The sequence below is a fragment of the Amblyomma americanum genome, chromosome 5 (assembly GCF_052857255.1).
Source record: "Amblyomma americanum isolate KBUSLIRL-KWMA chromosome 5, ASM5285725v1, whole genome shotgun sequence".
Taxonomy (NCBI): Eukaryota; Metazoa; Arthropoda; class Arachnida; order Ixodida; family Ixodidae; genus Amblyomma; species Amblyomma americanum.
Window position 1 is genome coordinate 57495540 of NC_135501.1, and position 14665 is coordinate 57510204.

At 47.5% G+C, this 14665-nt stretch overlaps 1 protein-coding gene across 2 annotated transcripts; it reads right to left on the bottom strand.

Moving 5' to 3' along the window:
- Window positions 1–289: 289 nt before the first annotated feature.
- On the bottom strand, window positions 290–14010 carry LOC144134717 (uncharacterized). Of its 2 annotated transcripts, XM_077667564.1 has the most exons (7): window positions 13925–13989; window positions 13549–13657; window positions 13346–13463; window positions 11387–11541; window positions 9676–9740; window positions 8258–8338; window positions 290–447 (listed from the first exon to the last, which is right to left on the bottom strand). In XM_077667564.1, exons 3-7 carry the CDS (start codon window positions 13454–13456, stop codon window positions 311–313), a joined length of 549 nt encoding a protein of 182 aa, XP_077523690.1. In that variant the 5' UTR covers window positions 13457–13463; window positions 13549–13657; window positions 13925–13989; the 3' UTR covers window positions 290–310. The 2 variants fall into 2 exon arrangements, with proteins under 2 accessions (XP_077523690.1, XP_077523689.1); XM_077667563.1 differs by lacking the exon at window positions 13549–13657 and having other exon boundaries at window positions 13925–14010.
- Between the last annotated feature and the right edge of the window lie 655 nt (window positions 14011–14665).

Genomic DNA, 14665 nt, shown 5'->3' on the forward strand with positions numbered 1-14665 from the left:
GACGGCAAATGATGTGAACGCTCCCGACTAGTTTAGACCACGTGGGTATTTTCAACGTGCGCTGGCGTCATGCAGCTTATGGACACTGAACATTTCGACTCCACCAAAAAGTGACCTTCGCAGTCAGAATAGGACAAGTGACGCTGGAACCAGTAGACGAAGGACAAAACCCGCACGTCACACCAGATAGCACGAAAATGATGCAAGAAATATTTGCAGAATAATGCAGACACCGTGGTGCACTGAACAGCTTTTATTGTCTATCCAAAGTGATATTTCAGTATTCGGCTTCACGCTAGTATCGATGGCACTAGGGCTGAGCGGACATGTCCTTGCAAATGCGCTGGTCTCGCAAAACAGTGACTTTGCCTCCCGAGAGCTCCTTGAATTTTTTAATGCATGAACAGTCGTCCTGTTTACCGGGCACGAACTTGAACAAATAAAGGACTGAAAAGAAAGAAGCACAGAATAAGGCGTTTTCATCACATGGTGAAGTTATCACGTTTCACAAAAAGCTGCAGGCGTACTTTAGCAGTCTTCCTAGAAAAAACTGAATATAAATAAAACTCTTCCCGGCATATTTACTACGCCTTGGGGACACAAAATATTTAACTGGTCTTGATTCAAGAATGTAGCGGCCCTAGCGCAGGACTGCTGCGTCAAAAAGCCACTATCCGTATACATTAATCATTGGAGTTATTCAACGCTCTCACTTTAATATCTCCTAGAGAGGAACAAAACCTTGCCTTTGAAATTGAAACTAGAAGTCAAGAAAACATCGAAGTTTCAGGACATTGCGCTTTTCTTCCACCTCCACCGTTTCTTTCATGCTTCATAAGGTCAGGGGTGACTTTGAAAATTGTTTCCAAAAGTTGGCTGTACAGCAGTTGTACTAAAAGCTATGGCTATAAAAATTGCAACCAGTCTTAAAGACCGATACAGCTTGCACAAGGAGTCAAAGCTCAAAATTTTGTCCAGTATTTTGATTTGTTGTTTTTATAATGTACCTTTTTCTTACTATTGTGAGCCACCGCTTGCACAGGCGTCTTTTATTCGGGAACAGACGGGCACATAGCGCGCGCTCCCCGGAGCCCAGGCAAGCGACGATGATGATGATAGGATATACAGGTGAAAGTTCGCGCAAAGCGCTCACACAAATTGTTCCCCGGCAGGAAAGCGGCCATCCTGGCCACGGATTAAATAGAAGAAGGGCGACGGGTGTAGAGTTTCATCCTCGATACATGAACCACTTCTTGAGAGCGGCGATGGCGGTCGACGACGGGGTGCGAGGGAACAACGGCGTAGTTGACCGGATATGTTTGCTGGACGACAAGATAAGGTCCGATAAAGCGCTGGAGAAACTTTGCGCACAGTCCAGGCGTGCGGACGGGTGTCCAGAGGAGGACCTCATCTCCGGGTCGGAAGGAGACCGTACGGTGGTGCAGGTCATAGCGGTGTTTGCGGTCTTGCTGAGTGGCTTCGGTGTTGACGCGGGCGAGGTGGCGACAATATGCCATCCGAGAAGCGAACTCTTCGTCCAGAGACGCAAACGGAGATGCGGGAGCAGAAACGAAGGCGGTATCGACCAATGAGGATGGAACACGGCCATAAACCAAGAAAGGGCTGTAGCCAGTGGTGCGTTGAACTGCGGAATTGTAGGCAAAGGTGACAAAGGGCAAAATGTTGTCCCAGTACTTATGGTGAGGCCGAATGTACATAGATATCATGTCAGACAGGGTACGGTGAAAGCGCTCGATGAGACCGTTGGTTTGAGGATGGTAGCTAGAACATGTCTTGTGGACAGTGTTGGTGGCGCGGAGGACCTCTTCAAGCACATGGGACAAAAATGTCTTCCCACGGTCGCTGATCAGGACACGAGGAGCACCATGGCGCAACACTATCGCATGCAAGAAAAAGTCGGCGACTTCAGAAGCGGCAGCGGAGTGAAGCGGGGCTGTTTCAGCATGCCGCGTCAGGTGGTCAATGTCGGTGACAACTCAACGGTGGCCAGCTGGCGTAAGGGGAAAGGTACCAAACACGTCGATGGCGACGGTGTCGAAAGGCACGGATGGGCAAGGAAGAGGCTGTAGGAGGCCGGCAGGAACGGATGTTGACCGCTTGCGACGCTGGCAAGACACACAGGAGGATATGTATTTGGCGACGTTAGTAGAGAGCCCAGGCCAGAAGTATCGGCTCTTGATACGGTCATACGTCTTCAGGTGACCCAAATGACCGGCAGAGGCGTCGTCGTGGTAAGCCTGCAAAACTTGAAGACAAAGGGAGCGAGGCACAACGGGAACCCACCGGTGACCAGTAGGGTGGTAGGTGTAGCGGTAGAGTGTGCCGTGCTGAAATCTGAACTGGCGAAGCTGGCGGCGCGAGCGACTGTTGGGTGCCGCAGATTGGTCTCGGAGACGATCGATGATAGTGCGGCAGTATCGATCAGCCAGCTGATGTAGGGCAAATCGGCGTGGACGTCGACTGGTGCAACAACAATGGGTACACAATCCAGAGGGAGGTCGGACGCCTGAGGTGAAGGGCACGTTGTTGAGGGGGCCGCAGCGTGAGTCCGGGAGTCAGGCAACGGGCATCGAGACAGGGCGTCAGCGTCGAGGTGTTTTCTACCGGATTTGTAGGTGATAGTGAAGGTGTACTCCTGAAGACGTAGCACCCAGCGAACCAAACGGCCGGACAAGTTCTTCAGTGTCGACAGCCAACAGAGCGCGTGATGATCGGTGACAATGATGAAGTGACGGCCGTACAACTAGGGGCGAAATTTCTGGATTGCCCAAACAACGGCGAGACACTCTTGCTCTGTCATGGTGTAGTTATGCTCAGCTGTAGTAAGAGAACGGCTGGCATACGCTACAACCTGCTCTTGGTTGGCATCGTTGCGTTATAAGAGAACAGCGCCAAGGCCTTGTCCACTGGCGTCGGTATGGAGAATGGTGGGGGCTACCTCATCAAAATGGCGAAGCACAGGCGTTGAAGTGAGCGCCTGCTTGAGGGCTTGGAAGGCCTCTTCGCATTCAGTGGACCACAGATAAAGCGTCTCAGAAGTCAATAGTTTATGGAGGGGGGACGCTATGGATGCAAAATTACGTACGAAACGGCGGAAGTAGGACGCTAAGCCCAGGAAGCTTCGAAGTTCTTTTAGGCGCTGGGGGCGGGGAAAACTGAGGACAGCTGCAATATTTTCAGGATCAGGTCGGATTCCGGTCTTACTAACGATGTGGCCGAGTACTTTGATGCATTTGCTGGCAAAGTGGCACTTTGTGGTATTTAATTGAAGACCGGCTTTCGCAAGGCAAGTGAGAACTTCGTTGAGACGGTGCAAGTGCTGGGAGAAGTCGGACGAAAAGATAATAATGTCGTCCAGATAGCAAAGGCAGGTCTACCATTTCATGCCCGTAGCACGGTGTCAATCATGCGCTCAAATGTGGCCGGGGCATTGCACTGTCCGAAAGGCATCACATTGAATTCGTAAAGAACGTCCGGGGTAACAAATGCGGTCTTCTCCTTGTCTGATTCGTGCATGGGGATTTGCCAATAGCCCAAGCGGAGGTCGAGGCTTGAAAAGTACTCAGCGCCTTGGAGGCAGTCCAACGCGTCGTCGATGCGAGAAAGCGGGTAGACATCTTTATGGGTTATCTTGTTAAGGGCACGGTAATCCACGCAGAAACGAATTGAGCCATCTTTTTTAAGGACGAAAACGACAGGAGATGACCAGGAGCTTGTAGACGGTCGAATGATGTGGCGCGAAGGCATGTCTGCAACCTGGTCCTCAATGATCTTGCGCTCAGATGCGGAAACGCGGTACGGACGGCGCCGTACAATAGCTGAGCCGTCCGTCTCTATGCGATGGGACGTTACAGAAGTATGGCCTAAAGCGGACGTGCACACATCAAAGGAATTCTGGTGGGTCATAAGAACTTCTAGTAAGGCTGTCGACTGCTCAGACGTAAGGTCAGCGCTGATGGCGGCTGCGAGCGCAGAGGAAGAACACGGAGCGGGAGTATCAGCTGGTAGCACAGCACATGAAATCGGGTCGGTGTCGAGAGGGACAGGTTTACCCTCAAACAGGAGACCAATAGTAGCGCCTTTGGGTAGTAACATGGACTGACTGGTAGTGTTCAGCGCCGTGATGACCGCGCAACCACGGACGAAAGATGTGAGGCAAGAGGCAAGAGCGATGCCTTGGGAGGTCCAGCGTGGCGAAGGCATGACTAAGGCATCGCCGTCAAATGCGAAGTCTAAAGCTGCAAGGATGAGCTGTTCACGGCCAGGGTGCAGGGCGAAGTCGACAGCAGCGACCACACGTGGTGGCGAACAGTCGGACAAGGGTGCCAAGTATGGATCTGCGATGTGGATGAGGCGGTCGTTGCAAGAGATGAGGGCAGAAGACGACGACAAAAAGTCCCAACCCAGGATTATCGGATGAACGCAGGATGGGAGGATAACGAATTCAATATGATAGCGCTGGTTAGCGATGAAAACACGCACAGTGCATTGGCCAGTGGGGTGGATGAGCGTGCCGTTGGTTCCACGGAGAGGCGAACCGGTGTATGGAGTTGTGACTTTGCGCAGGCGGGAACACAGGGCAAGGTGAATGACGGAGAAAGCGGCACCCGTGTCTATGAGAGCTTGAGTCCACACCCCTTCAACACACACTGTCAACATATTCGACGGGCGGCCAGGAGGAATTTTGGCAAGCAGCTTTCCCTCCAAAAACTGCTTCGTTTAGTTTTCCGGGCTAGGAGCGAAGGGCTGCGAGGCGGGACGAAGAGGTGATGAGCGGCGAAAAGGTGAAGGGGAGCGGCGGCGAGTAGAACGGGAGGACCGAGTGATATCCCGGGAGTTTGGAGGCGAGGGGGAGCGACGGTAAATTTGGGAGAACGGCGAGGTGGAAGTATCAGGCTGGCGCACAGGTGCACGTTCGAAAGCAGCATAACCGCGTCGTTCATCTTGCTCTCGCCGGCGACAGACGCGTGTGACATGACCGCGGATTCCGCAGTAGTAGCAAGTAGGACGGGGAGTACGCCAGGCTGGAGCATAAGGCGTTGCCGGAGGACACGGAGCCACGGCAGCCACGTGACCGCAGACAGGCGTTAGAGTAGACGTGGGGACCGGGGCGGGTGGCCTCGAGGCAATGTCGGCATAGGTGGGCGGGCGAGAAGGTGTCTGAGGGGTGGCAGGGGCTACGGCGCAGGTGAAAGCGGCCAGCTCATCTTTGATGACAATCCGCAAGTCAGGTGTAGCAGGCGGGATATTAAAGTTGGGAGGGCCGAGAGTGGTGGGCTGCCCGTAGAGTTCCTCGCGTATCAGGGCACGGATGACGGAACGGAGGTTCCCATCGACGAGGACGCTGCCATCACTGGGGTCTGGCTGAAGGTGGCATGACTGCAGCTCATCCAGGCGCTGGCATGTGGAGGTAATGGCAGATACGTTGTAGAGGTTCTGGGCTATCAACGCGTTGAAAGCAACGGTCCCAATGCCCTTAAGAATGTGGCGAACGCGCTCCGACTCAGGCATGTCAGCACTAACGCGGCGGCAAAGAGCAAGAACGTCCTCGATGTAAGAGGTGTAGGACTCCCCAGGCTGCTGAAGCCACGCGGCAAGCTTCTTCTTGGCTAGCTCATAGCGGCCTGTCGGCGTGCCGAAAATTTGCCGCAGCTGCTGTGTGAATGTAGGCCAGTCGGCGATGTCATCTTCATGATTAAGAAACCACGTCTTTGCGATGTCAGTCAAGTAAAAGACGACATTCAACAGCTTGTGGGAGTCATCCTACCGGTTGAACGTACTGACCCTGGTGTAGTTGTCGAGCCAGTCGTCGACGTCGTCGCCACGAAGTCCAGCGAAGACCTGAGGGTCGCGTTGACGGCTGGTGATGGTCCAGGCTGGGGCAGCCGCAGCAGCCGGGGAAGACGACGGGAGTGAGCGCGTTCCGTTGCCTTCCTCCATACCTGAGGGCTGCATACACAAAAGACGGCCTGATCGGAACTCCAGGGAGAGCGAAAGACGGGACCGAAGCGAGAGGTAGGGGATACGAATAGCACCTTCACCACTTGTGAGCCACCGCTTACACAGGCGTCTTTTATTCGGGAACAGCCGGGCACTCAGCGCGCGCTCCCCGGAGCCCAGGCAAGCGACGATGATGATGATGGCGATATACAGATGAAAGAGGTGAAAGTTCGCGCAAAGCGCACGCACTATCTAGTATTGACAGAGTTCTTAAATCTTGTATGTGGGTTGAAGCTAAAGCTTTACACTATTAGTTTCAAAATTCTGCACTGTGAACAAAGACAACATTTAATGTTTTTTTCATTTCTCGGTGTCGTAAAAATTGCTAACTATGGGTGTTTTTTTAAGAAGAAGAAGAATACAAATAAGCTTAGGATAATGATGCTTGTAGCAATGATGTAAATGTCATATATTAGCATCTGCAAAACATTTGGTTCCTTACGCTTAACAGTTCCTGAGAAAAACGTGCACGATTTCGAAAAATGCTATTTTACGCAAAATGCGCACCAAGCAACTCAAAACTGGCACCTTTCCGCTCGCCCCGACAAATAAAAAGGCTGAAGAAAAGCATTTTCGAAGTGGTGAATTGCGACGAGTAATATATTTTCTGAGAGCTAAAAACATGGCCGGATAGAAGGTTGCTAAACCTCGAAATCGAAAATAAAAGTGGGTTAGAAAATGAGAATAAAATCTCTGAAACCTCGGACCTTCCCGCTAGAGCTGACCGTGAAAATGGAATAGAAAAGCATTTCTAAAGTCGCGAATATTGAAATGTATTGCATTTTCTGAAAACTTAAAAAACGGTCTATTTTCATGGTGAAAAATCTTAAATATTAACCGGGACACAACAAAGTGTCACCCGCCTTAAACAGCGGTTCTTGCTCGTCACCGCGTAACGCACATCTGTCGATATGCACCCGCCACACGAAGCGCGTTATCAGCTGCGCCCTCAGTTCATGCAGCCGCATAAGCTTGATAGGCTCTGGATGACACGCGACGGCTTCTTCGATATTTGCGAGGCTTTGCTGCAGTTCATGCGAAATGTGCGGAATTGTAGGAGTGTACTTTTCTGAAGTGATATAATCTAGAATCTTCGCCACTTCCTTAGAGAATGCGAGGGCATTAAGATGATGGTCCGACAAAGCCCCTCAAGGGTGATGTGTAATGATTACTGGCATCGCCCGCAGATTGCTAACAAAGATAAACTGCATTCACTACGGCGCATGGCCTGTGACGCAGCAATAGAGGCCCATGTTTCCCGCTGGCCAGCCTAGGTTACCCGACTAGGCCTTGAACCAACTTATATAAAAACTTCTTTCTCTCTCTAACTCCGATTCCGGCATCCGCCGAGTGTGCGTGTCCTACCATTGAATTCCTCCTGCTTTTAACGCGATAGGGTTAAGGAGCTCGTGTAGCAGAAAAGCCGGTGTGGGCGTCGGCGGCGTTGGCCGTGAGCGAAAAATCCTCCTCCTCTTCGCAATGTACCCCACTGCCTCAACAGATAGAACGCAATGGCATTACGCCGCCGTTGCCCGAGTAGAGTTGGGCCCGGCTGCGAGTCTAGCGCGGGAGCGCTGCCGAAGGCTGCGCCCGACTAGAGTTCAGCTCTGCTGGGAGGCTAGTCCTGCCACCGCGCAGAGGGAGGCCAGCCGGCGCTCCCCTTCCTGCTCGCTGCTGCTGATGTACGCGCTCCCTCCCCCTCGGGCTGTGCGCTGCGTGGTTTGCTGCTCCGCGCGTTCGTTCCACCTGTATCCCTCTCCCCAGAATAATTCGTAGTACCAACCACCACCACCACCACCATTTCACCGCAAGGCGTCGCGCCGAACGAGCGATGGCGTTCTGTGGACTCCCTGGCAGTGCTGCAACACGCTGCCGCGTTCCACTCTTAAAGGCGAAGCTTAAGCGTCCTCTAATTTTCTTTTCTCTGGGAGTGTTCGCGAGACTAAACCGTTTGGTGCCAGAACCTCTCTACATAACTCTGCTGCTCTGTCTGCCCATCCCGTCAAGTGACTCTCACTCTCTAATTCTATAAGCCTGTCTCTCTAATTCCGCGAGGAAGAGTCAGAAGTATTTGATACTATAGCACACAGAGATTCATCACTGTTTTTATCCTCTCGCAGCTTTTTTTATGCCGCCTCATTTCACCACATTTTTTGGCCTCGTTACAAATTACGAGGCGCACATTGCAAGCCAAGAAAGGCGTGGTAGGTCCAAGTGTGGTAAGCTTCGTACTTACTCTGGCCTGTGCGATTTGACTGCCCGACAAAGCAGTTTCCCGGCTCAATATAAAGAATGTTTTGAATGTCCTTCTCTGTCTCTGAAAATGAAAAGCAAGGCCTCAAACAATCTTTTCTTTAGAGTGAATGTCTGAGTCGCAGAAGAAAAACTGTTCTGCCTTCGACGACTTTTAAAATTACCAATGTGAGTATTGTTTTGGTAGCGCGCAAACCAATGTGAGAAGAGGCACGCATATAAGCACAAATCATGGGCAGGTTGATTTCGTGAACTATAATGTAAGCTGCCTTAAAATGATCGTCTCTGTGGGCTACTCTTCATCTTTTGTCCATTTTTTGCTCTGTACCACTCGCTATAAGTTAAGCACAATTTTGCTGCCGCGATGCATCTGACAGAAACTTCCTTCGTGGAATTCTCACACGCAATGTTGTGCAGCTTGTTGTCTGTCACTGGGAAGACATTTTAACCACAAGCTTTTCTTGTGAGGTAAGCCCCTACTGCTTTGACCATGCTATGTTCGCACCCCTTGCTTATTAAATTTATTGCATACAAGTTATATATAGCAGGAATATATGTTTCAAAAGCAAACAAAGGGAATTAATGCGTTGCATGAAGTCTTATGTAAATGACCACACGGTCCTGGTCTGGTGTATGCTGTCAGCGTTAATGTGGCTGTCTTCGATAAAAGCTTGAACTGCATGCTTTTGATTAAGGTTGCACTAAATACCTTCGTGATATTTCCGCTCCATGTGCTTAAAGGTCGTAATGAGGACCGCTAGCAGTAAAGAAAACGGACAAAATAATTTCTCTACATATTATCTACATTTTCATGCATTTATAAAATCTAGCTAGTAATTCTCGCGGCGAGCTCTGTTCCGTTCTTGTCAACATTTTACAGCCTCCCCTATTGCGACGGCCACAGCTCTTAATAAATAGCCACCCCCGTTTTCTACTTACGCTGCCGAAGAGATGACTGTGTTTCATCCTTCTTCCAGAGCGCTTGAATTTAAATATAAGCATGGGCCCTCCTAACTTAAGGGTCAGTGAATTGGCTTTCAGTGTAGCAGGCTTCGCGAATACGGTGACAAATTATTTTGGAAAGCGTATTTTATTATAAGTGTACAGTATATAGATTTATTTCTGCAGTGCAGTCGAAAAACTCAGTCAGAACATGACTGAACATGGTGAAACGAATAAGGCAGCAAATGGCGCAACGTGACCAATTAAGGCGAGTTAGTCTACTCCTGCTGCTGTAAAAAATTAGTCATGGTTTTCAGTGCAGCGCTTCGTTACTAAAGTGTGTTCGGCTCGCTTAACACAATAAAAATAAACATAAATGCAGTAGGAAAGATTAGACGGAATTGCAGGGACGGAAAAGATAATCTTGAACACCGTGCAGTAATCATTTCATCCGCTCACCGTTTCCATATGCTACGCTTAAGGTCTTGTTACCCTCCACTTCAAGTGTTGCGTTCACGACGATCCTGAAAGAGTTAGCGATGAAAACATTACATAGTTGGTCTTACTTAAATACTACTTCTCCTATAAGCATCATTGACGGTGGTGGTGTAAATATACAGGCGAGATCAGCCTTACAGAGGCCTGTAAGCAATTGCTCCGACATGCAAGAGATGCGGGGTTCGATACCCAGTGGCACTGGGAATCGATCGGCGATAAAATGGGCATAAGCTCTCCACTTGCCTGGTACCCGATTTAGTCGCGGCTCAAGGTTTCAGAAACGGGTCTCTGACCCCACATTGCTTAATAAAAAAAATACCTTGTGGCATGGCGCTGTTCGCCAATAGCTACACGTGCCACAGAAAACATCATCACCATTGGCGACATATTTTTAAAATTTCGCTGGAGAAAGCTCCACAAGATGCCACGTATGTAGATCATAGCTGCCCTCACAGCACATTTTTCTAAGACACGAAAACAGCATCTGTAGTGAGTCCACATTTCGGCTATACTAGGAAGAGATCAACATGCCAACTCCCACTCCTATTCATCGAAGTTCTGCTCGTCTGTCAGACACATCGAATGAAATTATAGGTGTTCTTTTTTGCGCGTCGGTGTTTTCCTTACCTTGCATAATTTCTGGGGAGATTTCTATTTTGCTATCTCTTCCTACTTCTATTAACAATTTGGGGCTTTAATAAGCAGTTATTATCAGCTGTGCTCCCGAGCGCTTATAATAATTAAATATTCTAATTATTGCTGCAAGTATGACCTGTATTTCTGCAGATAATATAAGTACCGCTTAGCATAAACGCTTCGCTTCCAACTCTCCAAAGGTATCATAATACTCTTGTGAAAAGCAAGTCTCATTGATCTACTTCCGCTTCGGAATAAAATGTATGAACATGACAAAATGTTTAGCGACTAATCTAAATCTATATTTAGTGACTAGCACTATATGAAATTAGCGAATTAATGCCGGTTATTCTTGGGTTTTATCACTACACTACACCAACAAAACGTTGTAGCATCCGCGCTTGAATTCGACCCGGTCATAGATTTTCTCAGGCTGTGAGCTTAGTTTAACACACCGTATTTTTCAGAATAAACACTTTGTAATTAACTCAACTTCACATGACTTATAATTACGACACACATATCCTCCACAAGCGCGTCAGATTTGAGGCGTAAATATTCTTCTTGAAGTCTGTTATTGAATTTCTCAGTTTTGCTCTATTAGAGGCGGTTGTCCACCATTTGAGTAACCGCTCGGCATCGGAAAACAATTTTTCTCTGCTCACTAAACGTTCATATGCACGATCTAGCCCAATGTACACTGGAATAAAAATTAAATCATGGCAATCTTGTACAAGATATACTTCGTACTGTGCGTCCAGTAATAAGGACATTAAATCTAAGGTACTTTGGTTGCTACCCATTTGTTAAATCCCCTGCCTTCATCGCCATTTTCAAAGCAGATTATGCGAATACTCGTAGGCTACATTCAAAACGGACAGAATTTTATCCCGCGTCTTACAGATTTAAACATATCGTTTATGAGTCGCGTTCATTTAGATGTGGAATCATCAAGCGCTCTTCAGATATACTGTGTTACTTCGAAGATCACTGTATTGCCCTTACTTTATGTACTAGGCTCTTAGAGCTAACTTACGGAGTGTCGCGAGAGGCGGCTTCTCTAAATGTCACGTTGTAAGTGGCCTCATTGCCGTGTTGTGAAATGGAGGTTCTCTGGAATCGCTGGCAAAACTGCTGAGGCTCCGGGTCGCTGGTCAACGCGATGACTGCGGTTTCGCCGCCTTCCAGGAGCTGCAGATGACGACATAAACACGCACAGTGTTCAAGTCTGTCGGGAACAAAGGAATATTTGGTAAAGCCGGCACCAAGGATATCGCCTATTGCGGAACCCAAGTTTCGAAGGCAACATGGAAAGTATCCGGGTGAGTTGGTGCATGATTTTTGGCAAAACAGCGCGCAGGGTTACAGGACATTGACAAGAAGACACAAGGTTGTGCTTGTGTCTTATTATCTGTGTCCTGTTCACCGGCGTGTTATTTAGCTAAGTATAAATATAGCAGAGAAAACTTATTCAGCACCAAAATTTATTACAAACTATATTTCACGTAAAACATAAACGGTTATCAATTTACCGGAGTGAGTAGACTTGCGTAATACGAATTACTTATCAGCTTGGTAGGTGGGATGAACACTACCGTTTAATACAAATAAAATCTCTTGACACCATTTACGGCCGGGTAGTAGCTACGGCAACTGTATATGTGGCTATAGGCTATAACTTGATAACTACTGAAGTACTGTCTAGAGGGGCCGCTTTTATTTCAATACGTATATCTTTGAACACCGCTCGAATAACTACCAGACCACCAGCGATGTAAGTACAGTGCATTATGTTAATTTAAATTTCGATCTGCAGCATGCGAGTACTATCACGAAGTAACATCCTGCAACGAGCATAAAGAGCGTTCTGTCGGAGTTAGACGAGAAAAATTAAATTTGCAATTTGACAGCATGTTTCCTTTTATAAATTGTTAAGGTAGCACGAGGCGAAGAGAACGGCAAATGTCCTCAAAATTTTTACGCTTCAGTTAATTTTTCCGGAGCCAGCGTGTCTTTTCGTGTCTCATGGCAAACAATTATAGCTAAATACGTGTGCACAATTAACTTTAAAATGAACTATGGTCGTCAAAAATTTACAGAAATTAGCGCTTTTGATGGCCCCGCTTTTTGATGGCATGTGGTTCTGAAAGACATAATTGCCTTTTTAGTTTTTCGTTTGGTGTGTGCCCAGTGCATCCACTTGTTAAATCACAGAAACTTTTTGTTCTTTCGTGTTGTAGTTACTTTTCGAAGGAAAGACGAATAAATAAGCGAATACGACAGATGGACCAACAAGATGTTGTCCAGAGTTGAACGCTGAGTAACCGGTTAAAGACGAGGTACTCATTCCGAAGTTACCATCTTTCAGATCCATTCAATTTTCTTATCAAGTAATGGAGGTAGCTGTTACCTCAAACAAGAAATTTCACGCTAAATTATTGGCAGTTTATGATTCTTACGACACGCGTTTTTTTTTTACAAATTTGTTGAGTGTGGTGGTTCACGCTCCACTGCAGGCACATCCGTCTCTGCAATATACCTAATTCTGCCACAGATGATGATATGAATCTTGTCAGCAAGTATCCTACTAAGAAACATAAAAAAAACTATATTTTGCAATCTTCAAGGATACAACCGGTATGTTTCTGAGAGCTTCTGTTTTTGCTTCCTAATTAAAAGTTAACTAAAGCCTAATATGTTCTCCTTAGAGGTGTGCTTGATCTAGCTGAGGTTGTAAAGTGTGGGGATGGATTGAGACAGGCCAACCTTGAAACCCGGGCTAATATCAATTTTCAAAACTACTCGCGCCAACCTAGCAACAACTATTGTTCGAGAAGGCGGCTCAGAAGATTTTCGCCGCATGAAGGCTGAAGGCAATATTAGTCTCAACTAGCAAAATGATTATATAGTTTCAGAATTTCAGCTTTACTAGCACTTCCCACTCTAACCAAGCTGCCTTAATAGTTTTATTTGTGTATGGTAAAGCACGACTTACCCTACTTGTAAGGCATTCCTTTTCACCTTCCGTGCAGTTTTCTGCGTGGTTAAAAGTGATGAGTACTGCCGCTATCGCCAGCACCGCCACGATATTGAAGCTGCGGAACATGCTGAAGCTGCGAAGAAAAAAAAATAAGACAATGGGACGGGAGGCCAGATAGCTCCTGACAACAGTATTCAAAATTTCTGTATGAAACACACCCTTAAGCTACGTGGTGAGCAGTAAGACGTTCTAACATACAGGTTGAAAATAGAGAGACCCGGAAGGTGAAGTCTCGAAGAGGTTTCCTTTATGCCCTAATGCAGGAAACTAGAAATGCAGAAGACATGAATTACAAACGTTTTAAAGAAGGGTCTCAAAGAGCAGAGAGCAAAATCACAAGGGGGAAGGGTGTGGGCGGAGAGAAACACTGACCATGATTTGTTTTACACATTCGGTAAAAATTCTCGCGCTTTAGTAAGTCACAAGCTGCATATAGGTGGTCTCAGCGAAGTACAAAAGGTTGCTAGCCTTCCACGGCCATACTAGAATATAGGAAAATGCAACAGTGCGCCTCACTGGAAAAAGGAATCATACCTCAGTGTTCAACGTCGACAATAGCTGCCACTTGCAGCAGCTCTGTAAGCACCCGTTGTACCAAGAGGGACATGTGGACCCCTTTATAGGCACGCCGAAATAAGCTTCAGCCGCATCGTTGCGACCACCTGCCAGGGCCAGCAGCTGCAAGTTCTGCTGAATTTCCTTGTCAAAGAATTGCATAAGTATTGCGATGCGTTTCTGAGAATGACGCTGGAACTTAGTGCAGGTGTCCATGGCTGCGTGGAGCTTTATCTTTTTTATTTTGTTCTCCAGAACACAGCACCAATCAGGCGACTCCGTGGCAGGCATGTGGTTTCTCGGTTCCTTATATTTTAAACTTTTATTCTCACTTTTCCCATTTCTGCAGAGCTCTGGAGCTGCAAAATGAAAAACTTTGAAGCAAAATTTTTTTCTTCTTCTGCAAATAGTTGTAACTCTGCAGGCTATTAAGAAAAATTTTGTCTTTGCCATCGCGAATAAATTTTACAACTGCATTAAGTATCCGTTCCTATGCCAAAAATTTCCTGAGGCCTCACTGAAAGCGGTGGGAGCCAGACTTATCCGGTCTGTTTCAAGAGACTGCGGCGAAGGAGCGCTCATTTACTGATCGACTCAAGCGCCGTCGTCAAACACAACAGCTGAAATATCTGTTTACAGTTTTCTAAACCTTTTATAATTATATCCTTTTTTTTTGCAGACCGCCACTCGTGTGTACCATTTGTTCCGAAAAGATTGTGT